Here is a 27,285-nt window from a genome sequence, read left to right on the forward strand (position 1 = left end):
TGTAAGCCATCTCGCAAGTTCATACTAAACTTTTTTGCCAGGTACCATAGACAGGGCAAAACCCAGAACGATCTGATTAAGGTAACTACCAAACTTTTCTCAATTGATTCTATAGTACTTTTTCGCGTAGAATCCATTTCTGCTTGGGACATTTTTATATCACGCATAGTTAATGAGATAATTTGCATATTTGAATACATTTCACCTTTACAAGAACATCATGGCAAAGCATTTATGAATGTTTTTACGTAATTAGTGCACATATACACTCTGTGCATTATTTTGTGAGAGCTAATTTGCATATGGGTATCATTTTGTTGACTAATTTGCATGCAAGAATGGGTCTGTTGTTACATATTGTTTTCATGCTGTGTTGTAACTGATCTTTCCCTCCAGTTGTCCACTTAATTTAGTAATAGTAAAACACTTATAGAAATAGTATACAGTAATAGTAAATATCCATTTTTTATATCACGCATAGTTAATGAGCCATTTTGCATATTTTGACTAATTAGCAGAAATAAAGGGTATGGATTTTCCCACTTATGTTTGGGTGACATTTTATGATAGAATATTCTTTAACCAATCTCTTTCAGGTGTAAAGGTATCTGCAGTGTAATATTGTACACCCGAGTTTTTCGCAAATGCGCGTCTTTCTTTTATTCAACAATGCGCTCAGGGGTATGGCAATTAACGACCTAAGGTGTGGCCTGGCACAAGATCTAAAAATCGCTATCATACACTATCTAAAAAGCATTGCACTGACCAAGAAAAAACTTGTTTTTAGTGAGGTGCATATGGAACACAGCTGAAGATGAACTGTCACGAGATGTAAGCAGCAACTCTTCTGCAGGATAAATGTCCTTTAAATGTCCTTTTGGTTTTATGTTGTCATTCAAACATTATTGGGGTAAGTGTTGCTTTTTTCAGGCTATGTTTTCAATGATAACCCATTGTCAGTCAATAGTGAAAGTAATTGACTGTGTATCACTTTTTGTCTTTGACTATGACACCACGGTGAAGTTAGTTTCACTTTGCCAATGAGTTCAAATAATAGACGAGTGCAGATGTGTGTAGGCTATACTCTGCTAGGTTTTAGTAAAGCATGTTTTAGTGGAATACCTGTTTTCCACTAAACCAAGTTTTCCATACGGTCTCGGGTGCAAGCAGATTCCTTCAACTGCGCCGCTGACTATCAAAATACCATTGCTGTTTGAAGTTGCACTGCTTGCTGTTAAAGGGAATGACAGATGTCAGTTTCATTGGTTTAAAGGATGTTACGCCCCCATGATCCTCCTCACCCATGACTGTGATTAAGAAACATAAGACCAACATTTTTGCTCTAGGCGCCGACGTTTAATAACAAAACCTTCTCCAATGTGGACTGGACAAACCCCGAAATTTGTTTAAGCTTTACGCCAGTGACCATGCCTTTTAGATCGCCAAAATATAGCCCAATATTTCATTTTTTCCATTTCTTCTCTGTCCAGTGTAGTCTCTGAGCGGCTGTAAGGGAAGGCAAATGACAGGTAGCAGCTTCCATGGTAGTATACATCCACAGCAAACACATCAAATGATAGGGCCCTAAGTCTTGAGTGGACAATCTTAACGATCGGAAACACAAGTAGCATATCAAACGCAAAACGCAAGTAGCTTTGTGGGTGGATCGCTGGGCAATGTTGCTATTATACCGCCGGGATAAATGACTCTTGTGCCCAACGCAAATCTAAAGTCTGTAGCTACATTACTCATAGGTGTGGTTTGGGCGTCACATGCAATAAATCAATCAGAGAGTCATCTCACATTCCCTTTAAAAGCAGGCGTGCTTGTCCCATGGCGGATTGCTATTATAATGGCTGATTTGCCAGGTGCATGCCAGGAGTGGTTCACAGCTGATGAGACCGACGTTCTCGTCAGGGCCGTAAAAGACAGAGAAATGGCATTGTATGGGGATGGGAGAAACAGACCCAAATTAGCTTTGGTTAAACAGGCGTGGGAGGAAATTGCCACAATTGTTTCCATGGCTGGCATTTTTCTTTTTGACAACATGTAAATAAAGAAATGTCACAAAGACATACTTTCTAAAGTTTTGAGCTTACTCTCACTGAATCACGAGGTTATGAATGCATGGTGATATTTTTGCAATGTAGTCTAACATCAGACCGAGATTACTTTGCTTCACTCTACCTCACTATAGACGATGCAGCTCTTCTGCCAGATAAGCTCTCCTCTTCCGTGCTGCTGCTGGGGCATTTGGGTTAAATGGCATCGGCACATGCAGTTCAACATCACGTCTCCAGGCACTCTAAGCGATGCTGGGTAACGTCACTTCTGTTGACTTTCAAACAAAACAGAAAGCTAGCTCGCTACTTCCTCCCCCTCCCTCCTGTGCTGCTCCCGTGCAATTGAAACTCTCCTAAACGCGCATCTCATCTGTGATTTGCTGGAACAGTTTGTTATGTTTTTATGGCCTAGGTTTGCCCAGGTTGTTTTTGTTGCCGTTTTTGGAGCCTGGGCTGTCCACAGAGATCGTGTTTTTTACAGTGTATTCAGGACACAGACAGCTAGCGGTTGGTTAGGTGATGTTTGCAGTGAGTGACATAAAATATTTTAGCCTAAAAAACGTGTGGCATCGCTTAGAGCACCTTTAAGTCCTCTAATATTTATTCATTTATGTCATCAGCACATCCATGATTAATGGAAATGTTGTGTAAAACACAACATGCCACAAAGAATGCTGCGACTTTTCGCGGACTGTACTGTAAAGTGCTACCCTGGAAATCCAGAGTTCTTGCGAAAGCACAATCTGAATTGTCTCGGAGTTGTGTTGCACGGTGTATTGATACTAAAAAGGCATCACGATGCCTTCACGCAAAAAACAATATGATTTCCGACGTTTTTAGAATCGATACTTTGTTAAAATAATAACGTTCTGTGTCTGAACTGCTGCTCTCAAGCACGCATCTAGGCAAGTGGGCGTGTCAAGCAGGCAGCTCTGAGTGCAGTGAGTGCGCAGGCAACATCAACATAGTCTTTCCCGACAGTCTTCTTTGGCCTTGTGGATAAAACAAAAGGTGAAATCTGGAACTACATCGGATAGCCTACATCGCGAATAGTGAAGGCAAGCCATCAGGTACACAGAGGCCCGTTTGTAAAATACGTTTCAAAAAGTAATTTAAAAGCAGTAGGCTACGCATGGAACTTGGCTAAACACCTCGCAGACATATCCCAACATTTTTAAAGAGTTCAAAGAACGACAGGTATGGTTCTCTGGGATAAAGCGAACCATCCTTCATCAATGAATTTTGACGTGACAACGAGCTGTAATAGCCTAAAGATTAGCCCCCTCTGCATAGCTTTTAGTGATTTGCATACAGTAATTTCAACACTGACCTTGATCTAGCCTAGTTTGGCTATTTAAAGCTACTTTATTGCCAAAACACAACACCATGTAAATGAACTATAACAAACAATAAAGGACTTAGTCATACAAAGTAGGCCTACTATTTTACTGACTATAAAAAATAATAATTATGTAGGAAGTTTAGAAGTTTAGAACCTAGAATTGACCTGCACACTACAAAAGTGCACCGAATTCAACACAAATGACTCAATACACTTGGAGGAGGTATGAGTCCTTTCTTTTCCAGATATCTTAGGATTTCGCCGTAGTATCGTTTCAGTATCGAGCATCGTGATATTTATGGCAGGTATCGTATCGAAGTCATAATTTTGGTATCGTGACAACACTATCTGCAAGACACTCTGGCAACGAGTAATAATGCACGTTACTTTTACCCCTTGCATCGCAAGGAACCAATCACGTCGGTGTATCTGATATAGGGGGGCACTGAGGCAAGCTAAACAGATGACAACAGTGCTGCAACGAATCAGTCAGTAAACATTGGTTGTAGTGTTATCCAATTGCGTGCAGTGAGATTTTCAAATGCATGCTTGGTGCCGCCCCTCAAGTTGGGCCATTTTCATTATTCGTGGCCAGACCCTTAATCTTTCTAGATTACCAGGGTCTGGATTTTCCAGGCTCGTAAAGTGTCTCCTGACCTATCCAAACACCTGAAGCACATCTTCAGTATGCCGAATGTTCGTTCAATTACACGGCATGTTTGTGTGTGTTTTAGATTAAATAGCATTGCCAGGAGATGGCAGACATCTGTCACAGCCTGACGGGTCAGGCGTAGCTTACGCCTACATTCCTCCTCACTGAGGGAGAGATAGGTCTGTCTGGGCCGGCAGACCCTCTCCCTCCTGCATCTAATTCTCTGTCCCAAGCCGTACTCCATCTCACTGTGCAATAGAAAAATTATGAGCAAGCGCATCTTAACCAAATTGTGGACACGCTACATTATTGCCAAGCATGCACCCTTAAAATAGCATCTGAAAAAACGCGCCACTGACCTTTTCCTGGTCTGTGGCGGAATTGTTTTCTGAAACTGCAAAATGGCACCAGGGAACGTTTGCGCCGGAACACGCCTCCTCTTTTCGCTGAACCACCCCCCGGGAGCGCAAGTTCATTCCCTAATTTACCGATGTGCGTCTGTGGAGGGAAAATTCCACTGTATTCCACTCGAATGCAAAATAGGAATGAAACAAGCGCTTGTGTACAAAGTCACTGTGCACTGAAAATATGACCAAAAACCTTTAAATTGTCATAAGATTTTTTTGACATAAACCATTGCCTCCTACTATGCAAATGTTACGTTAGCTGGACATACCAGTCTTGATATGACAGCTAGCAAATTATGCTGATGGCAATACTGGTTGAAAGGTACATTTCATAGAAATGAATGTTGATTACCAATTCACATTGAATGGTAAAATGTTTTCTTTTTTATTTTATTATTACTGTACACTATTTCTATTTAGTATTACTAAAATCAGTGGACAACTGCAGGGGATCGGAAGATCAGTTACAATACAGCCTCAAAACTAGAATCTATTTCTTCACAGACCCATCCTCGCATGCAAATTAGTTGATAAAATGATACCCATATGCAAATTAGCTCTCACAAAATAATTCACACAGTGCATATTCACACTAATTAAGTAAAAACATCCATACTTGCATTGCCACAATGTTCTTGTAAAGGTGAAGTCACACATGAAGGAAAAAGGTAAAAAATGACCTAATTTGCATAATGTAACTGCAATATCCTATCTAAAATCATACTTTTGTATGATCATTTGTTATAATTTGAATATTATTTGGGCCTAAAGTCATTAACCTATCTACTTACAGCCATATTATCAATACATTTCTTTATTATGCATTAATAATTAAATGCACTCTGCAGTCCCGGTGTGGCTCTCCTGTGTGGTCCACTCCTATAGGCAACTCTGCTCTCCGCAAGAAAGTCTTCCATCAACACCTCATCACCATACGGACTATGCCTGTTACTGCTACTGCTGCTGCTGCTGTTGTTGCTACTGCTCCCGTCACTGCTGCCACTGATTTCAACTGTGCGGGCTCTGGTGGAGAGGCTAATCTCTGCCGGGTAAATCTCTCTAACTGAGGCCCCTTCCAAGAACGTCATGAACATGACTCTTCTTTGGCTAAGTTTGCTGTCTTAAATGCTCGCTCTGTTTCCAACAAAGCATTTATTCTGAATGACCGTTTTACGTCCCACCATCTAGACTTTCTGTTTATCACCGAGTCTTGGCTCTCTGGTGATGACCTTTGCCCTGCTCACTGTAGTTTTTTAAACTCACCTAGGGTCTCTGGTCGTGGTGGTGGTCTAATTACAGTGTTTAAGAACAGTTTTAAATGTAGAATTGTACCAACTGATCTGTTTTCTACTTTTGAACTACAGCTGTTTAAGATCAATGCATCTGTACTTTGTGCCTTAGTCTACCGTCCACCAAAAATTAATTGTAATTTCCTTTAAGCATTTGCTGAACTTCTATCTTTTATGGCCTCTCGTGCTGATAAGTTATTCATCTTTCATTCACCTCCAGGAACTTAAACGGTCCTCACCGACAGAAACCTCCTTCTCCATGGGCTTGTGGAACTGTCAATCCGCAGTCAACAAAACCGACTTCATAGCTGGCTATGCCAACCACCTTTCATTGGAACTCCTTGCTCTCACTGAGACTTGGATCAAACCAGAGAACACTGCCACCCCGGCTGCACTCTCCACTAACCTTACACTATCCCACACCCCTCGCCTATCTGGACGAGGAGGCGGGACGGGCCTGCTGATCTCCAACAAATGGAAATTCACCCCGCTACTGCCTTCAAACAAATATGTCTCATTCGAATTCCATGCCATCACAGTGATCGCCCCAGCAAAACTCTACGTGCTGGTCATCTACCGCCCTCCAGGCCAACTAGGCGACTTTATTGACGAACTTGACACTCTGCTATCCTCCATCCCTGAGCATGACTGTCCGCTTCTTGTTCTCGGTGATATGAACATCCACTTAGATGCCCCAGGCTCAGCGGACTTTTTGGCCCTGGTCCACTCCTTTGACCTCGAACTGGTTCAAAGCCCACCGACTCACAAAGCTGGCAAAGAGCTTGACTTGATCTTCACTCGGAACTGCAGCACAGACACCCTCATGGTGACGCCTCTCCATCTTTCTGACCACTTCTTCATCCAGTTCAACGTCAGCCTGTCAGAACAGCCTCCGGCTCCTCAGCCGATGGTCACGTTCCGCCGCAACATCCGGAACCTGTCTCCAACGCACTTCTCCTCTGTGGTTGCCTCCGGTCTACCTCCATTCAACACCTTCTCCTCTCTGGAGGTTAATGAAGCCACTGACTCGCTCTGCTCCACACTGACCTCGTGTCTAGACGAGCTGTGCCCTCTTACCACAAGGCCAGCTCGATCCAAACATTCTCATCCATGGCTAAATGATACCCTCCGATCGCAGCGCACCAAACTCAGAGCCGCGGAGAGGAAATGGCACAAATCCAAACTAGCTGACGACCTCAAAAACTACCAGACACTCCTGACCTCCTTCTCAGCCAGCATCACTGCTGCTAAGACTGCTTTCTACCATGACAAAATTAACAGCGCTACAGACACTCGAAAACTTTTCTCAACCTTCAAATCGCTACTCAACCCTCAGCTGCCTCCTCCTCCATCCAGCCTTACTGCAGATACCCTCGCCTCATTTTTTACAAACAAAGTGGCGGCAATCAGCAGTCAATTCTCTACATGCCCACTCAACGCATCTGACTCAGATACCGCACTCCTACAACCTCTAGGGACTGCTGGAACATCTTTTTCAGCATTCACGCCTCTCTCCGAGAGTGAAGTGTCCAGACTCCTGACATGCAGCCGTCCTACCACATGCTCGCTGGACCCTATACCTACGAGCCTACTTCAGTGCATCAGCCCGACCATCGCTCCAGCCATCACACGTGATCAATGCCTCGCTAACCTCCGGCACATTTCCAACAGCGTTCAAAATGGCCCGGGTAACACCGTTACTTAAGAAAGCTTCTCTCAACCCTGCTCAAGTCGAGAACTACCGCCCTGTCTCACTACTGCCTTTCCTATCCAAAGGCATTGAACGAGCAGTCTCCAAACAGGTCTCTGACTTCCTTTCACAGAACAACCTTCTGGATCCAAATCAGTCTGGGTTCAAAAGCGGCCACTCTACCGAAACGGCTCTGCTGTCTGTAACAGAAGCCTTAAAAGAAGCCAGAGCGACCGCTCGGTCATCAGTACTCATTCTGCTTGACTTATCGGCTGCCTTTGACACGGTTAATCACCGTATCCTTCTCTCTATACTCGCTGACATGGGAATCTCCGGTTCTGCTCTCTCCTGGTTTGAATCCTACCTCACAGGACGCTCGTTTAACGTATCATGGCTTGGTCAGCTATCCGCACCTCACCATCTCACCACAGGGGTCCCCCAGGGCTCAGTGCTGGGCCCCCTCCTCTTTGCTATCTACACCACCTCCTTGGGACAGATTATCCGCTCGCACGGCTTCTCATACCACTGCTATGCAGACGACACACAGCTCTATCTGTCCTTTCCACCTGACGACCCCCTGGTTTCAGCACGGATCTCAGATTGCCTTTCAGACATAGCTACATGGATGAAGGCACACCACCTCCAGCTGAACCTCTCAAAGACTGAACTGCTGGTCATCCCAGCTAAACCTACCATACACCACGACATCAACATCAAATTTGACTCCTTGTCTGTTTCACCGACCAGGACTGCAAGAAATCTAGGAGTTGTTCTTGACAACCAACTAAACTTCTCGGATCATGTTGCCTCAGTCGCCCGGTCATGCCGTTTTGCACTCTACAACATACGGAAAATCAGGACTTACTTGACTCAAGATGCTACCCAACTTCTGGTTCAGGCAATAGTCATCTCACGACTCGACTACTGCAATGCCCTCCTGACAGGTCTCCCAGCCTGCGCAGTGAAACCACTTCAGATGATCCAGAACGCGGCGGCGCGCCTGGTCTACAACCAACCCAAAAGGGCACATGTTACCCCGCTGCTCATCCAGCTACACTGGCTACCTATGGCGGCCCGCATCAAATTCAAGTCTCTAACGCTTGCCTACAAAGTAGTCTCCGGTTCTGCTCCCACCTACTTGAATGCCCTCATACAGACTTACACTACCTCCAGACCGCTGCGCTCCTCTGACGAACGACGTCTAGCTCTACCACCGGTGCGCTCAAACCAATCCAAACTTTTCTCATCTGTTGTTCCTCGTTGGTGGAACACACTGCCAGTTCCTACAAGGGCAGGGACATCCTTTTCCACTTTCAAAAAACTCCTGAAGACCCAGCTCTTTAGAGAACATCTACTCTCATAGCAACACTTACAACAAGTCTTACTGATCCTAGCACTCACCAGCCGTTTTAAACTGACAAGTAAATGTTAAAAACAGCACTCACCGACGCACTTATTCTTACTGTACTCTAATGTTTTTTTTTAAACTGTCCTAAAATTGTGAGAATTGTTCTAAAACTTACTGTTTACCATGTTGTTAGTCGCTTTGGTTAAAAAGCGTCAGCCAAATGTAATGTAATGTAATGTAAAATCTTGGGGGACTTTAACATCCACATATAATGCCCATCTGAACCTTTGGTCAATGAGTTTTTAGGCCTTGTGGACACTCTTAACCTTGTGCAGTCAGTTATGGCCCCAACACATCAGAAGGGTCACACACTAGACCTAGTGTTGTCCTCTGGTTTCTCAGTTTCCAATGTTAAAATAGTTGATACTGGTGTGTCTGACCATTTTATGATTTTATTTGAATCTTCACTGTTTTGTCCCCCCCCTCCACCCCCCTCATCCTACTCCCTTGTCAGAGCTATTAATTCCACCACAGCCTCACAGTTCACTAATACTTTTATGCTCTCTCTTTCACCTGCTGTCTTAGATTCTCTTTCCACCTGCACCGACACTGAGGATCTACTTACTCTTTTTAATACATCTTGCCTTGCCATTCTTGATTCTGTAGCTCCTTTAAAACAAAAGCGGTGTAAATCCAATAGGTCAACTACTCCTTGGCTAAATTCCACTACCTGTTCGCTCAGAAAGGCTTGTAGGAAAGCAGAGCGAAAATGGAAAAAAGATAAACTACAGGTCTCCTATGATATATTTCTATATAGATTCTCTTAAGGCTTATCAAATCACTGTCAAAACAGCAAAGGCAGCTTTCTATGCTGAGCTTATTCACAAAAATGCTCACAGACCAAAAGTGTTGTTTAACACAATTAATTCTATCATAAATCCTCCTACTACAATGTCCTCTCTTCCTGCTACAACAGACACCTGTGAGATGTTTCTCAATTTCTTTATTGACAAAATTGACAACATGAAGTCTCATATCACACCCTCAATTTCTGATCCTGCTTTGTATCAGTCTGTAGTTTGCCGCCTCCAACAATTCCAACCAGTCTCTTCCTCACAGTTGTCAGACGTGGTCTCTCATATAAAGCCCTCTTCTTGCCACTCTGATATTCTTCCATCTCACCTTTTCAAAGAAGCTTTTGTGGCTATTTGCCCTTTTATCTTGAGCATCATTAATAGCTCCCTGGCTAATGGAGTAGTACCCTCTGGCTTTAAACACGCTATTGTGCAACCTCTCCTAAAAAAACCTTCCCTTGATTCCATTGATTTGAAAAATTATAGGCTCATTTCTAAACTGCCCTTTCTCTCTAAGATCTTAGAAAAAGTTGTTCTGTCACAAGTCTCTTCGTATTTAAACACTTCTAATATCCTTGACAAGTTTCAATCTGGTTTTAGACCACTTCATAGTACAGCGTCTGCCTTAGTTAAGGTCCATAATGATCTATTGCTCTCTGTTGACTCTGGCTCTTGTGCCCTATTGGTCCTGTTAGATCTTAGTGCTGCTTTTGACACCATTGACCACAAGATCCTTTTAAAACGCCTGGATGTTGAAGTTGGTCTGCAAGGCACTGTATTAAATTGGTTCCGATCTTACTTAACTGATATATCTTTTTCAGTGCATTTAGGCAATGCTTCATCGTCATCTGCTCCCATTAAGTGTGGTGTCCCCCAGGGTTCTATTTTAGGGCCTCTATTATTTTCTTTATACATGCTTCCCGTGGGCTCCATTTTCAATCAATTCAATATTCGTTACCACTGCTACGCGGATGATACCCAATTTTATATACCGGTGGCCCCTGAAAATTCCTGCTCATTGAAAAACCTTTTTCTTTGTCTTAATAACATTAAGAATTGGATGGCTAACAACTTTTTACAGCTAAATGACAGCAAAACAGAAGTAATAATTTTTGGACCACCAAATTCTGTCAACAATGTAAGCAAGTCTCTTGGCCCTCTGTCTGTTAACCATCACAGTGTGGTCAAGAACCTAGGTGTTTTCCTAGACTCTTCTCTGACTTTTAATAAGCAAGTCAACAGCGTTGTCAAGGGAAGTTTTTACCAACTTAGGACAATAGCAAAGCTCAAGTCTTCTCTCTCCTACAGTGATTTAGAAATCCTTATATACTTTATTTCCTCTAGGCTTGATTATAGCAACTCACTGTATGTACAGTGGGTCCCAGTTAAAAATTGACACTTCATTCACGATCATGGTGAATGGTGAAATGTAAGTACAACTGCAGCCGCTTGGGGGCAGCATAGTCCGCTGTGGAGTTCCACGGTCAAACCAGACGGCGCATTCGACAGCAAGGGCTGTGATTGGCCGAGTTTTCAGTGCGTTTCTCTGTGTTTTTAGCAGCCCCTGCAACATGCTAGTCCACTGTAGCCTAAGCCTTGTACATAATGTTAAACATAGTTTTGGATTCAGTGGCAAGATTTCTTGATTGTACAGTGTCTGTCTCTCAGTAATGTTTTAAAATGAGACCTTCGTCAGCTGGCAGTAGGCTACTTTGTCGTAGTCATGAGAAGTTCTCTTGACTAACGTTTCGATGTTCGTTCACATCGACATGTTAGTCAAAGTTTAATAATGTTCTGCACCTTTTACTAAAGAATAAAGAAAATTAAGAAGACATCTGAGCTGCACCGGCGTCTCTCCTCTCTAAAATATCTGTCCTGGCCTGGTTGCAACGGATTGTGGCCAAACGACAGAAGCGCTGAGAACCCTCCTTTGTCTACCAAAAAGTGTTACTTTGTGCCCCGCGCTCCCCCACTGCTTGTGAAAGAAGGGGATGGGGGAGGGGGGCTTAACGTGAAAAAGCTTAATGTCACAAAACGGCAATGAGTCGTTTTAGGCTACAGGCCTTCATAATGGTAGGCTACAGGAAGTGGGGGGAGGGTATGGGATGACCAGAGCCGCCATCTATCGTCTTTCCAGGCACACAGCTCGTTATATAGCCTATCGACTGCCTTAACAGATAGGCCAAACCCAAGAGCAAAGCCTTACAGCGAACTCAATGCTCCTGTTGCTTGCAGTTTGTTAAATAAAGCGATGCAGATTACATTATTTATTTCTGATTAATTGCGTCTTTTGATGTATTTTGCAACATTTGCTTGTTAGGCTGGGCTACTGTCAATGTCCTGTACAGGTCAATGTTCAACAATTGCTGGTGTAGGCCTAGGCTATTAATCAATTAGGGACTGTTCGTTATTTATTTAATTAAGGGGCTACCGAAGGAGTTTTGGGAGTGTTAGTCAAAAAAGACGTGACCCTCCCTCGCCAGCAAGAATTTTTTCTATGACCCTCCAAAGTGATTGAGAAAAAACGCATGACCCTCCCCAGTCCCAACAATTTATCGATGCCTTAGGCTACTGGGTCAATTTGGGAGCTTGCATGCTACGACTCCTTCCTTGAAATGCCTTGAAAAAGCTGTCGTTTGCACAATTTCACAAATAATCACCGGGACCGAAACAAACCTGTCAACTTTTCCCGGGTTCATTGCGTATTTTAACTTTTTCCTCGCCGTCTTAGGAGGAGCTGCAGGGCCGTCGCAAGGGGATGCGAGGCCCTGTGCGAACTTGACAGATGCAAGGCCCTTTTCACTTACGTGCATGAAATCATGCGATAGCTTACTTTACACATAGCCAAGGCTACCGTCGGTGTATTTTAATAGTAGCCTAGTCTAATAAGCTACACCAGCTTGCCTTTAAGAGGGGAAATTCAATTGTATAGCCTATAACATTAGCTGAGTCACATATTTTGCCATATGGTGTTTATCATAGGCTACATCACGAAACCAAATAGTGTAACAAAGGCGAACACTTTAACAGGGGGAATTAATTGGGCATGAATCATTGTGCTGAACGGTATTTGTCAATGAGCAGAAACACACGACATTCAAACTATTGATAAGATGTACTGGTCTGTATCTATAGGCTAACATTGGACAAATAAATGACATTGACTCGCCATATCCTGACTCAGGAAAAAAAAACATTTTCTTGCTTTGCTGCAAACTCAGCAATGAAATCATAGGCCAGTTTGCAGGTAGCCTAACGTCTTTTTCATAGAAGGGAGAGTCCAGTCTCTCCTGTGACATGGAGGTGCGCATATAGTTTTTAATAGCCTGATCAACTTCGAAAAGCTTCGTTCACACGATTCCAGTCACTGATTGCAATTTCAAAGTTCGGAAAGCTTCATCTTTTTAAGTTTTAAGTGCAGTGGCCCCTATCTGCCCCCTTTGGAATTATATATCGAGCCTATTATAAGGTCCAGTGCGTTATGTCCTGGGTCCTGGAATTCGGATGTGCTCAAAAAGAAAAGAAAAAACACTTTTTTGTAGATAGTTATGAGGAGCAATGTGAGAGAGAAATTTGATGATCATTGATCGTTGTTTTGGGACGTTAAGCCTTTTCCATAGGCGTCAGTGAAGGAGACCATTGACCATTTTTTTATACGAAAATATTTCTTAACTACAAAAACTCAGTGTCTAAAAACTCAGTGTCATTCAGACTCAACCCTCTTGTTGTTTTATTATCTTTTTCGTTGTCGTTTGAACGTTGGCAAGCAGGCATGTTGCGGTTGCAATTTAAGTGAAATTTCTACAGTAGGCCTACAACATGCTGTTAGGATGGGCTACTTTCAATGTACTTGTACAGGTAAATGTTCAACAATTGCTGGTGTACAGGTTATATAATCAATTAGCTAAATCATTTGTCCAGCTGTTTAAACATTTTTTTGTGCTACATTCAAACGCAAAAGGTGCTTTGATATATTTTTCGTTTGAACGTCGGCAAGCAGGCATGCTTTGGTTGCAATGAATGAGGATAATTGTTTTTTTTGCATTATTTTGAATATGACTCGCTCCAGTCTCAACAGCACGTACTTTTTCCACACGCTAAGTTCTAACACACATAGCCTACTGTAGGCCTATCCCCTCTCGCTTTCTCTCTCTCCATCCCTGCACACGGTGCTTTCTTAAAGGAGCTGCACCATTTTACAACAACTGCATCTACATTTTCATATTAGAATGTTGTCAAGTGTAAGCTTAAACTACCGTGATCAATTTAAGTTCCCGTGCCCCCGCTGCGTCATGGAAGCAGTAAGTCAGTCGCATCAAAAATAGTAGTGGCACCCAAGTGACACCTTGTGGTTGTTTGTGTCAACTGCATGTGCCATTTCTGCTGAGAAAATGGGGTGCGTGATTCATGAAGGAACCCGTCCAAACTTAACGGGGACCCACTGTAGGTGTAACTAAATCTACTCTAAACAGACTCCAGCTGGTCCAAAATGCTGCAGCCAGATTACTGACTGGATCTAAGAAACGTGACCACATTTTGCTAAACTGCACTGGCTTCCTGTGGAACAAAGAATTTATTTTAAAATTCTTCTGTTTGTTTTTAAAGCTTTACATGGTTTAGCACCTCAGTATTTATGTGATCTTTTAATTCCTTACTGTCCTCCTAGACCTCTTCGATCATCTTCCCAGTGTCTTCTTTGTGTTCCTTCTGCCTCTCTTAAATCCAAAGGTGACAGAGCTTTCTCTGTCTATGCTCCCCAGCTTTGGAATAGCCTTCCTGATGTTGTGAAATCCTGCCCCACTATTAGTAGTTTTAAATCCAACCTAAAAACCTACCTCTTCTCCCGAGCTTTTAACACTCCCTCCCTCACCTCCCTTTTTTTATATGTTTATATGTATGTATATGTATTATTGTTATTATTATTATTATTTGTATTATTATTATTTTTTTATGTAAAGCACTTTGGTGCAATGCTATTGCTTTGAAATGTGCTATATAAATAAATTTGACTTGACTTAATATTCACTAATGTATTCAAATATGGAAATTCTCATTAACTATGAGTGATCTAAAAATATCCCAAGCAGAAATGGATTCTATGCGAAAAAGTACTATAGAATCAATTGAAAAATGTTTGGTAGTGACCTTAATCAGATCGTTCTGGGTTTTGCCCTGTCTACCAGGTTTTGGTAATGGAAAGACAAAAAGGCGAGTAGAGTTGATACCATGCAGTGAAAAAGGGCCATTAATGTATAACAAAAAGCTACAAGTTCAGTCATTTCAAAGCATTTTCTATTCAAAGCATTAACTATTACCTATTTTTTGTAAGATTTATAGATTGGGGACAAGGATAAACCACGTCTTGTCTTTAACCCACATTAGCCAAGTAACATCAAATACATTCTTTACTGTCCAGCAGTAGCGTGCGGTGACCATACATTTTGGTAGGGTAGAAAGTCTGACTTTTTTTAATAGCCTATCATTTTGGGCTACATTAAAATTACATATTTTACAGGACTTTGCGGTATGCTTAAATCATGTCAGTCAGAATTGTAGATCAGTAACCCATCAGCACCGTTCTCATCACGTTAAACCAGCGAAGCATAGCAACGTTGTTGCTATGGGTATCGTTGTTGCTATGGGTAAACAAAACTATTTGTTTTGTGTTCTGTCTGGCCTGCTAACTATCTAATATTTTTAAGTAGTTGGGTTTTATAACTGCAACTCAAGACAGTTGGGTGTTATGGATAATTGTCTGACAACTCGCTGTAGAAACTAGGCTATATTGATAGCTCATTCTGAATGCAGCAGCCTATGCCATACCTTTGAACACCGTTGCCTTCTCGTTTTTGCGCTGTCAAAAGATGCTATTAAATCCGCTAGAAGCTAGCTACTAAACCAAGGAAGACACCAGGGTTAGCTAACGCATCTTCTAATTTCAACCTCTCAAATAGTTTTTTTAAACAGAAACTCAACACGGTTAACAGGTGCAACACTACTCGCCATTTCTGCATCTTGAAATGAAACGATAGGCCTAATTTATAACTGGCGGAATAATTTGAGTAGGCTGGTTCTAGAATATGACCATGGGGCAGACTACTTTATGACCATACAGGCGTCTTTTAGCGCGGATTGCAATCCTTATTGAAGCCGCCAGGGTTATGCGATAATTTATTGAGGAATGCGATCGTCGAGGTGCCCTGCCCCAACATTGCATGACAGATTAAACTCAACGAGAATCGCCACCATCATCCAAAAGTTGATGTCAATAGACCAAAAATAGTTGGAAAGCCTACAGAAACTATAGATAATTAATGTGACAATCACATTATTAAAAGTAGACTTGGAGCAATGATTTACTGAGGAACTATTTTTTGTGGAGGATGCTTCAGGTAGTTCGCTGCCCCACCTGCCCATATGGATCGCACGCTCCTGCTGTCCAGTCATGCTGCCTCAATAAAAATGTAGTCAAAAGTACTCAAAATGTAAATCATCATGTTACCTCTTTGTTGCCAATATTTCGCGTTGACGACATCTTCAAACGAAATCACCTGGATGTCACCTAAAACAAAATAAACAGTTGAATATTAAACAAAAAGAACCCTACTTTTGCATTCTTTAAATAAATAGTTAACAAGTCTGTGACTGATGGTTAACAAAACTGACGAACTGGCTGTGCTGGTAAGAAATCAGAAGATTTACAGGGAATGTATTAGAATAGAATAGAATAGAAACTTTAATTGCCACACAACAATGTTGGTGGTATTTTTTGTAGCTCAGCCCGGTGGGGGGGGTTAATAGCGGGAGGGATAAATTAAATACATAAATAAATAAGTAGAGTTGCAAATCTTCAGGAGTTCAGGAGTCTAATTGCTGAAGGGTAGAAGCTGTTGTTGAAGTGTGTCTTTTCTGTCTTCAGAGATCTATAGCGTCTTCCATAGTGCAGAAGTTGGAAGAGATCATGGCTCGGATGTGAGGCGTCCCTGATGATCTTGGTTGCTCGGTTAAAGCTGTGTTCAGCATACAGAGAGTGGACTGATGGAAGGCCACAACCAGTGATGTTGGAGGCTTTGGTGACAACTCTCTCTAATTTCCTCTTGGAGCTCCCATACCAGACGGTGATTGAAGATGTGATGCTTTCAATGATGCTTCGTAGAAGAGCAGCAAAAGGGTTTTGTTGACATGAAACTTTTTCAGTTGTCTTAGAAAATAAAGTCTCTGATTCGCCTTTTTGATAAGGTGGGTGGTGTTAATGTCCCATTTCAAATTATGGCTGATATGTGAGCCAAGAAATTTAAAGGAGTCAGTCAAGGTTATAGGCTGTTCACATATAATAGACGGGGCTTTGGTGTTAGGCCACCTTCTCATGTCCACAACCATTTCTTTGGTTTTTGAGGCGTTAAGATGGAGCTTATTTTCAGTACACCAGTCCGTAGCCCATTGCACCTCCTTGTGGTACTGGGACTCTTCATTGTCACTAATGAGGCCGATGATGGTGGTGTCATCTGCATGTACTTCAATACTTTGACAGAGTGATGGTGAGATCATGTCATTAGTGTAGATGGAGAACTGAAGAGGAGATAACACACAGCCTTGTGGCGCTCCAGTGTTGAGGGTCAGAGGGCATGATGTTGTATTGTTAACCTTCACTGATTAGATACTGGACTTCCTGAGGAATAGAATTCAGTGACACAGAGCTGAGTTGATGTTCATGGCTTGTAACCTAGAGAAGAGTTTGAGTGGATCAATGGTGTTAAAGGCAGAGCTAAAGTCAATGAACATCATGCGTGCATAGGTGTTGCTTGACTCCAGGTGTTGCAGTATAGAGTGAACTCCTAGGTTGATGGCATCTTCCACAGATCTGTTAGACTGGTAAGCAAACTGGCAGGGATCCATCAGTGGTGATACTGTGGTTTGCAGATGGGAGAGTATCACACGTTCAAACACCTTCATAGCCACTGAAGTGAGGGCAACCAGCCTGAAGTCGTTGAGCCCAGTTGTTTTTGTTGTCTTCGGGACCGGAATGATGGTAGAGGGGCTTTAAAACACTGTGGAACTACACACTGTTGCAGAGAAGTGTTGAAAATGTCAGTGAAGACAGGTGCCAGTTGATCTGTGTCTGAAAACAGCTGGGGAAAGCTGATCTGGTCCTGCTGCTTTCCTGGCCTTCTGTTTTTTAAAAAGTTTGCACACCTCTGCCTCCTGGATGACAAAGGGAGGAGAGGGGGAGGTGGGAGGAGAGGGGAAGACTGCCGGTGACTGATTGTCCTCAAACCGGGCATAAAATGCATCTATCGTCTATCAGGAAGCTCAGGGTCCTCATCTGGTAGTGAAGTAGGCCCTCTATTGAAATTGGTCATCTCCTTCAGACTTTTCCAGACTGATCTGGGGTTGTTGGTGGCCAGTTGATGCTCCAGTTTCAGTGCATAATCAGCTTTAGCTTTTCTCATAGCAGAACGAAGTTCATACTTGTCAGTCTTATACTCCTCCTTGTCTCCTTTTTTAAATGCAGAACTTTTTTTCCTGCAAAGTGCAGCAACCTCTTTGGTGAACCAGGGTTTATCATTGCCATATGACTTGATGCATTTGGTCCCAATGCAGTCATCAACACAAAACCGGACATATGACGTCACAGCCTCTGTGTTCTCGTCTAGGCTGACACGTGTGTTTAAAGATGTCCCAGTTGGTGCTTTCAAAGCAGCCTTTCAGCGTATCGATAGCATTCTGTGGACCATACTTTCACAATGTTGGACTTCGGCTTCACAGATTTAAGTTTCTGGCGATACTCTGGGACAAGGAAGAGTGTTGCATGGTCAGACTTTCCCAGCGGAGCACTCTGGAATGCACGGTAAGCCGAAGTGATAGTGGTTAGTGTTGTCAAGATACCAAAATGATTGTTTCGATACCGATACCAGATCAAGAATTGCGATTTCGATACTTCTTCGATACTTTTTAAAAAATGTATTTGATTTGGGGGCCCCCACCCACGTCATAAGTAATATTGAATGTAGTGTGATCACCACCAGTGGCCATCCTAGATTCTGCTTGACTCTCCACACACACACAAACAGAAAATGATGGCTTATGTCATATGTTTCTATTTGATATATTTTGGAATTCATATAAAGTTATTGTTAATAATGTATAGTATTTTATAATATGCATAAAAATGAATATAAATACTTCATATTGATTTTTAAAGTATTACACTTAGGCATATATTTTATGTTAGGGCTAATTGAGTGCACATTGGTTGTGTAGAGGTGTAATTGAGTGCCTGTCACTTTAAGAAATACCTGAGAGTTAATTAGCCTTCAGCCTCAGGTTTTAGGCTAGTCCAGTGGTTTTCAAAGTGGGGGCCGCGAGGGGCCTCAGCAAGTTGGAAGGAAAAATAAAAATAAATACATTTAAAAAATGTAAAATATACCTATTACTATGAGGGTTGTTATACAATGCCATTATAATAATGTGACTCATATCTGAACATTATATTTCCCATGATAATGACTGGGAATAATAGTAGAGTGATAGCCCTCATATAACAGAAAGCCTTAAATACAATTTTTACACACTGTATACTCCATTGCGAAGTGCTTGTGGCTAAAATAATTATTAGGATTAGCTTAATGTATTTTTACATTTGCCGTTGTATTGTCGATGGGTTTAATAACACATCAAGAGGGTCCTTAGCCAGAACCTAGTGGTATTTGGGGGGGCCTTGTTGTGGAAAAGTTTAAGAACCCCTGGGCTAGTCAATAATAGTTGCGCATAGTGCGTAAGGATATGTGGATGCAATTCATTATGTTTTCTATGTCATTAGACAAAAGAAAATCTTTCTGGGATCATAGAAGAGCTAAGTGTCTTGCAATGTTCATTAATGATTTAAGTGCCCACTCCACGAATGAGACATGACCTGAGCTAGCGGGATAGTTAGCAAGGAGCTGTCTCCAGATGTAAAAGTTTGCTATGGTTGCGTAGCCTATTTCTAAATGACGTTAAACCCAATAGTAGGCCTAAATTACCTAAATCCCATAGCCTAGGTAGGTTAGCAACATAAACTTGAGAGATGCAAGTGAGCAAATCAACTTGATATTAGCCTATTATGGGTTACAACAGCACTTAAACTAGCAGCATGTCTCACTGTTTATGGCAGGACCGCTGCGTGTGCATACGTGTCGTGTGAAATGACGCACAGGCGGGAGGAGGCACTAAAAGCATGCCTTGCGCACATGCACGTTACTTCAAAAGAACACAGTCCTTCTTAAAAGTATCGATACTAATAAAATTAGGTATCGTGACATTTTTAATTTCAGGGTATTGCAATACTTTTGTAGTATCGGTGCACCGTGCATCACTAATAGTGGTGTAGCAGTGATCCAGAATGTTATCTCCTCTTGTCGGACATGTCACCTATTGAGTGTAGTTTGGGAGCTCGTCAGACAGATTGCAGTGGTTGAAGTCCCCCAGAACTATTACGTCTGGATGTGATGTTTCAGTTGCGGCTATATTACATTACATTACATTTGCTGTGCTAGTACACAGGTGGCAGTGATGGCATTGGCTTGTGGTGGGATGTAAACACCAATTAGCACAATAAACTCTCGTGGTAGGTAAAAGGGTCTGCATGTGACAATAAGAAATTCCAGGGCTCTCAAGTGTCACGCATTGAGCGTGACAGTCACTCATTTCAGTCTTGTGTCACGCTCTCCCGCCACACACAGTATTTCTCACGCAGAAAAACTATTTATATATTTAGTATGCTGCCTCAGCGCCCAAAATGTCTCTGGCCGCGCTGCTCTCACCCGGCAGGAATCAAGCGCGTCTCCCCTGGAGTTGAGCCTGTCACTTATCAGCCAATCAAAAATAACGAGAGGGGCTACACAATAGCCAATCAGAAAATAGCACTATTGTATCTGGGTAAGATTTAACGCAACAACCAATGAAAAAACGCGTATCCTGGAATTGTTGAACGGTAATTATTGAACGCGAACCTGTTTCGTTCACCTTGAAGCTTTGAGCATCAGTTCATGGTTTCAGCACAGAGTAAGTCATCATTTAATGTTACAACAAATCCACAACTTGTTTGACACAAAAAATTGACAACGTGACTGCTGCTAGAGAATGTTTCCCAGACAATTAGCATCAGTTGTTCATGACTGTCTGTAACTTAGCCAACAGTTTCACAGCCTGTTCATTGACAACACTTGCTCAGAACAAGTAGCCTATGCCTAGTCATAGCCTACTTTCATTCACACGATGACTGACAGTCACGTTCTAAACATCTCTCAATCCAAATAGGCTTAATCATTTTATTAGCACTAAACAAATGAAAGTGTATTGCATAGCCTATTGTTATAGGTAACTTTTAAAATCATCAAATAATTATATCCTGGCCATGGATGCATTAATCTTTGCATCTGTATTCAAAAATGTCAGGTAAAAAGCAATTAAGCATCCTCTCATTCACCCTGAGAGGAAAGCCCCCTAAAAGGTCCAGGTTAGTGGATGCTCAGAGGTGGTGAAAAAGCCCATTATTGAATTGTCAGTGCCATGTGTCAAATCTTTTCTTTTGCAAATCTGAGCAATTACAAATTATACTTTTGCCCCATTTTGACTTAGGAGGGCATTGCTCCTACATACTGTAGCCAATAATCAAATGCCTGCTCTCTTTTGGAAAGCTGAGACACTGTTGGAAAACAATTAGAATAACTGTGATGTAGCCTACTGACACAAAGTTACAAAGGCTAGATTATTATTTTCTTTTTCTACTGGATAACAAGCATCTTTGAACTGACCACATTTCAGCCCTCTAGGTCTTGACTTGATATGACTTGAGTCTTAGCATTAGGTCTTGTCTTGCTGTGTGCAAAAGTAGATCAATATAGAATGACAACATGAGTACCATTATTTGCCAAGATATGCTCATGCATTTTGTAAAATGCCCTATGAAAACTCCCCATAGGACTTTGGGTTATCCAAAATGCATACAGTAGGCTACTGGCAATCAAATGCCTACTGCATATGAACCCCTTATAAGCATAATCTTGGCCTCAAATGAAAGGTAATACTCTGAAGTTTCATGCTTGCATTTGGATTGTAGGCTACTTCAGGTTCTGATATAACTACACTAAATATGGAATAATTACAAAAAATACAAATCTTTACAATTTCTATTTCAATTAAATTGGTGTGTATAAGATGGTCTATATTTCTGCCCAACTAATATTGGATCAACTGTTGACCGACCTGGGGCTGGTGTATGCTAGCTGGTGATGCTAGTTGCGCGTGTAAATCCTCACACCCCTAACCTTAAGAACGGCTCTAACTGCTGAGTTGGAAGCTTGGGCTTTTAGCTCAGTGGTTAGAGCGCTCGACTCCCATGTCGGTGTGTTGAGGTGGCGGGTTCGAGGGCCGTGAGCAGCGGACGAAACAACCTCTGGAACATCTGAAGGCATATTATTAAACAGCAACAAAAAGTTGTAGTATTATTAATGAAACACCCCCATTCTCGCAACCCGTCTGACCAGCCACCCCTTTAACGCCCAGACGGGGGGGGATTGTCGACGGGGAATGTCACTCTTGCCTGTCCTCAAAACTTGAGAGCCCTGAAATTCCAGATCCGGGGAGCATAACTCATCATCGATCATTGACTAGGAAGCATACACCACCACCTTTAGACTTGAGTGATAGATTAGCTGACCTGTCTGCCCGGTATATTGAAAAGCCGGGAGGTGTGACCGCCGCATCCTGGGCGTACTCATTCAGCCAGGTCAAGCAGATGGCAGAGCATTCCTTGTACTTCCAGTTGCATATAGCCTACAATATGGCACATTATTGTTCATCTTTCGACTATCTTACGCAAAAGCCTCTTCTGATATTTATTCATTTCATATTCTTACCACATAAACACAACACCAATAAATAGGCTACAGACTTGAGTTATTTGCTGTTCACATCGGAATTGTTATGGATCCATTTGTCTGTCACGCAACATAGGCTACAACAACATCTAACAGGAGTAGCTTACTATATGCTGAAGAGTGATGACTGCGTAAGATGCCAGAATATCCCCAAACTCTCAGATGTACATTAAAATTGATCTTTTCAGTAGGCTAGTCATTTCCAACTTCCCAAGCTGATGGTGCTCAAAATGCAACACAACCGTGTTCAAAGTAGGATGAGGACAACCTGAGGTTGGTGTACAAAACTGAGCTAAAGGTAAACTATGCAGTATTGGCAATTTCCTTACCGTTTTCTCGGTTTTTGCTTCTTTTTCGCTGGCTCTGTCATTACGAATGTCTGAGAAACTCCATCGCTACCTTTTTCTAGCCAGTGCCTGGCGTGTATGTGTATTTGAATGCAGTAAAGCAATTCATTACACTCGTTATACTTCCTGACACTGAGGCCGTCGGCCCGCCAGCCCACAGTTGCAAGGGTGGTTTTTCCGCTCACAGGCGCTAGGGGGAAGCGAGACGGCCACCATTCAACCCGAAAAAAGTCATAACCATTTCACAGGCCTATGTTTTGAATTTCAAGCGAATATGTTTAGGCTAACTTTTACCAGTGTTACGTGCGAAAACGGGAGAGAGCTGGAGAAGCCTAGACTTTGGACACACGCATACACACACACACACACACACACACATGGAGCTCTCATAGCCTACGTTAAATGTGGGGTTAGGTGACTCCAGGATGGTATCTTCAGCTGTCAAATGTCATCAATCAGGGAACAATTTAATCGTGCGTGGGTTTGTTTGAAGACCAACGTTTAATCTCACGTGGGTTTGTTATATCATTTCAGGGTTTCCCGCGGCACTTTGCAGTCAAGGCGGCCGCCTTGGCAAAACAAGCATGCCGCCTTAACTACATCGTCAAAAAAAAAAAAAAAAAAAAACGTGTTACTCGGTCCTGTTTTCTCCCTTTCATTCCAAACCGTGACCAACGCCAATCGCCCTACTCCGCAGAACGCATTAAAAAATAAGAAGAAAAGTGTCATGAATCGAAAAATAATCAGATTTTCAGGGTTCCTACACATTTTCCATTTCAAATGTCCATACTTTTTCCATACTCAAATGTTCACACTTCTCGGTAGATTTTTCTGACCATATTCTAGACATTGTCAATGGAGTGTTCGTGAAGAGCTGTATAATAATGTTTATTATTAACTTGTTAGCCCTCAGAAAACATTTGCCCATTGTTGGATACTTTTCGTTGGGGAAGTCAGTGCACAATGGTATAGGGCACGTGCATAGAACAGGGGTTCTCAATTTGGTTTTGGTACCAGAGTCCCCTTGTGGGAGAGATTTTTTTCTGAGGACCCCCATTCAATTGTATCTTGATCTGGACTGACAACTTAAGATACACAACAGTAGGAATGGTTTATTATGACCTGAGTGAAGTGATTAGTACTGTAGATGCAATAGTCTGATAGTAGTGTATAGGTGTGTATGTGAGGGAGAGTGTGTGTGTGAGTCTTTGTGTTAAAGAGGGAGGAGAGTGTGTCTGTGTGTGATGGAGGATGTGTGTGTGTGTGTTAGAAAGAGGGAGGAGAGTGTGGGTGTTTATATATATGTGTGTGTGTGTGTGTGTGTGTGTGTGTGTGTGAGTGGTAGTGGAGTTAAAACAGGTAAGGTGTGTGGGGGCGTGTGTGAGTGTGTGGTGGTGGGTTAAAGACAGCAGGTAGAGTAAGTATGTGTGTGGGGCAGAGTGTGTGTGTTTGTGTGTCACTTTTTATTTATTTATTCATGCTAAAGTGCAAGACAATACAAGAGCACGAAAAGCAGCATAAAAGTGCGATCCCTAAGAAGCAAGAAATGCTTATAGCGGGGACCCATTTTACTCTTTCAATAGATAGATAGATAGATAGATGGATACTTTATTGATCCTCAGGGGAAATTCAAGAGTGGCTTGGCCATTAATAGAGAGACAGGTATTTTCCACATTATTTGTATTTTTTGTGGAGCGAAATATAATATAGTTTGTTTTAATGATATTTAGTGATAATGTGTTGCACTTAAACCAAGTGTCCACTTTCAACAACCCCTTGTTTGCAGTTTCCTGCAAGACAAGAAGATTTTTGTGAGACAGGATCAGGTTGGCATCATCTGCAAATAACACTTTATGAAAGGCATCAGAGACATCTAGGTCATTGATATAAAGGGTGAACATTCAGTAAGAGGCCCGAGTATGGATCCCTGGGGGACACCAAGAGTAATAGTTTTTTGTAGAGATGCACCGATTGCAATTTTCTGGGCCGATACCGATTTTTCATAGAGTTTGACCTGCCGATACCGATTTTAGCCGATTCCGATTTCATTTCTTCTAACCATTTTACAGCACACACACAAATAGTTATTTTCTATCTTTTCTTTGATAGAACATGTTAATATAGACATGTAATCAACTTATCAATAATGAAATGGCTGTTAAAAAAAATGGAACTGGTGAGCAGACAGATTCTTCTTCAAGTCTAACTTTAGTTGCAGTATCAAATTATGGATTAAGTTAAGTTATGGAACACCCATTTTATTCTTCTCACATCCAATATCCAACTAAAGATATAAGAAAAATTGTCATGATACATTTGAACATGCTACCATGTAACATATTTTCATATGCATTGATGAATTTATGGGAGGGCGAGGAAAAAGTGGTTGTAGCCTAGGCTATCACCAAACACAGGGGAGGAGAAGTGCTAATAGCGATTAGGTGCTCCACCATATATGAAAACAGTGCACGTCTGTTTTGCGGTGAAAAAATTTAATCCAAATTCCGGTTAAATGCATCAATTAGGCTATAGGCCTAGAAACTTTCAGAGACGGCTGATTCAGTATTCAGAGCATCAGTTTTCTTCATTGTAGGCTACTATGTCAAAAGCAACTTTAACATTTGTTTGCCTTTCTAATAGGCTATCATTTGTTCACTTTCACGACATCCACTTCTCAATCTACTAGGGTATTTTAAGGCCTAGCCCTAGTCTAAGTGCAGTAAATAGTTCAGAGTATTTTTTTTTTAAGTGGAGTAGAACTACTAGGGCTACTGAATGTTGCTGCTTGTTGACATCTTATTATGTAGCCTATGATCGCTAAACTTTGATTATTTTTAATGTCGCAATCGGTTATCTCCGTTCAGCAGCGCTTGTGGTTCAGCTGTGGGCACGCAATTAGCGGCAGTGACGGGCGGTGATGAGCGATGTTTACGTAGCCTAATGAAGTGACAGCTTAGTAAATTCCACGCAGTAGGCCAATGGCAAAGCACATCGTTTACTGCATAGAAAAACTCAGTAGCCTATTAGCGCTTTCTTTGTAGCTACATCCAGCCCTGAGTGTTGGCCTGGTTGCTAGCTTCTTCAAACCTTGCAAACTCAGCTGGGTGTTGTTACAATTGTGGTGCACAAGTGCATTTGACCGGGATAAAATCGGCATGTCTCAGACTGACCGGCCGGTCGCCGGTCATGGCCGATCACGTGAAAATCGTCCGATTCCGGTCACCAGTCGATCTATCGGTGCATCTCTAGTTTTCTGAACTGATTTATGGTCATTTATAAGTACGAACTGCTCTCTATTCTGAAGGTAGTTTTGAACCATCTCCATGCTGTGCCTCTGATCCCATAATGCTGCAGTTTGATAAGTAAACCATTGGAATCAATGGTATTGAATACTTTCGATAGATCCAGAAATATCCCAATAGCCTGTTTGTTGTTGTCTATGGCATGACTGATGTTTGATGATGCATGATGTAGTCATGCAGGTAGTGCTTTGTTTTTTAACAAAGAGGGGACAAGTATGTTATCAGCCTCTCCCTAAACTTCCTGGACCTTTCCTTGGTGGTCATCTCAGTCTCTCACTTTCAACATGGAAATCAAACTACCGTAGCTTTAACAAAACAGGGAAGGAAGGTTTTAGTTGAAGGGCCATCCAAATGCGGCCGTCCATTAACCTCCATTCATTTTTTAGACTCGGATTATATCTCTTTTGCATATTTTAACTAATTTTTCAATAAAACTTGTAATACAAATGTTTGTTTACATGTTTGCTTTCACTATAGTAAGGTTCATTATGATAGGACTAAAAGAAAAAAATAAATTAAACTGACTTCATGTTGTACTATAGGACAGTGCGTTGCACCAGTGGACATTTTCGAAATCAATGCTAGTTTGCGGCCTAGCTATATGAGAGACATTCTTCATCCTGAGTAACAGTGTTAAGGTTTACATTATTTTCAATGATCAATCAATGTAAATTGATAAAAAATATTCAGATCAATACTTAAATTGCGTTGTACCAAAGGACTACCTTAAGACGACCCGTTCCAACACTGCACGGAAATAGTAATATTATGAAAATATTTGAGACAGAATTGACCTTGTGTGCAGTCCATCTGCTCCAGTGATGTCTTCTGTCCTTCCTAATTCTGGAAGGACCCCTCTCAGTAATGGGGTGGTCACATTAATGTCTGCTTTATATCCACATAATGCCGTTGCTCCAGAAGGACACCAGTTTTGCGGACAAAATGTAATGTGTCATAATAACTCTACATAGGAACCTTAACACTTATAACCTCTAGATTCAATAAGTAAACACTCGTATGACATGCATTCAAGTATTTTAATGTATTTAGATTAATTTTTCATTAAATTAC

At 41.8% G+C, this 27,285-nt stretch overlaps 1 protein-coding gene across 3 annotated transcripts in view; it reads right to left on the reverse strand.

Annotated features, from left to right (window-relative positions):
- The window catches only part of cep41 (centrosomal protein 41), a 92,547-nt gene that overhangs the window by 51,796 nt on the left and 13,466 nt on the right, over positions 1-27,285 (reverse strand). Inside the window, exons 1-2 of one of the 3 annotated variants that reach the window (XM_042109551.1) lie at positions 22,673-22,682; positions 16,148-16,207 (exon numbers count right to left, since the gene is read on the reverse strand). In XM_042109551.1, the coding sequence (XP_041965485.1) occupies positions 16,148-16,180 (33 nt within the window). In that variant the 5' untranslated portion in view covers positions 16,181-16,207; positions 22,673-22,682. Of the gene's footprint in view, positions 1-16,147; positions 16,208-18,941; positions 18,991-22,672; positions 22,683-27,285 lie in introns of those variants that run through there. The other 2 variants (XM_042109550.1, XM_042109549.1) reach the window with 2 other exon arrangements.

This window comes from Alosa sapidissima, chromosome 11 (assembly GCF_018492685.1).
Source record: "Alosa sapidissima isolate fAloSap1 chromosome 11, fAloSap1.pri, whole genome shotgun sequence".
In the NCBI taxonomy this organism is placed as follows: Eukaryota; Metazoa; Chordata; class Actinopteri; order Clupeiformes; family Clupeidae; genus Alosa; species Alosa sapidissima.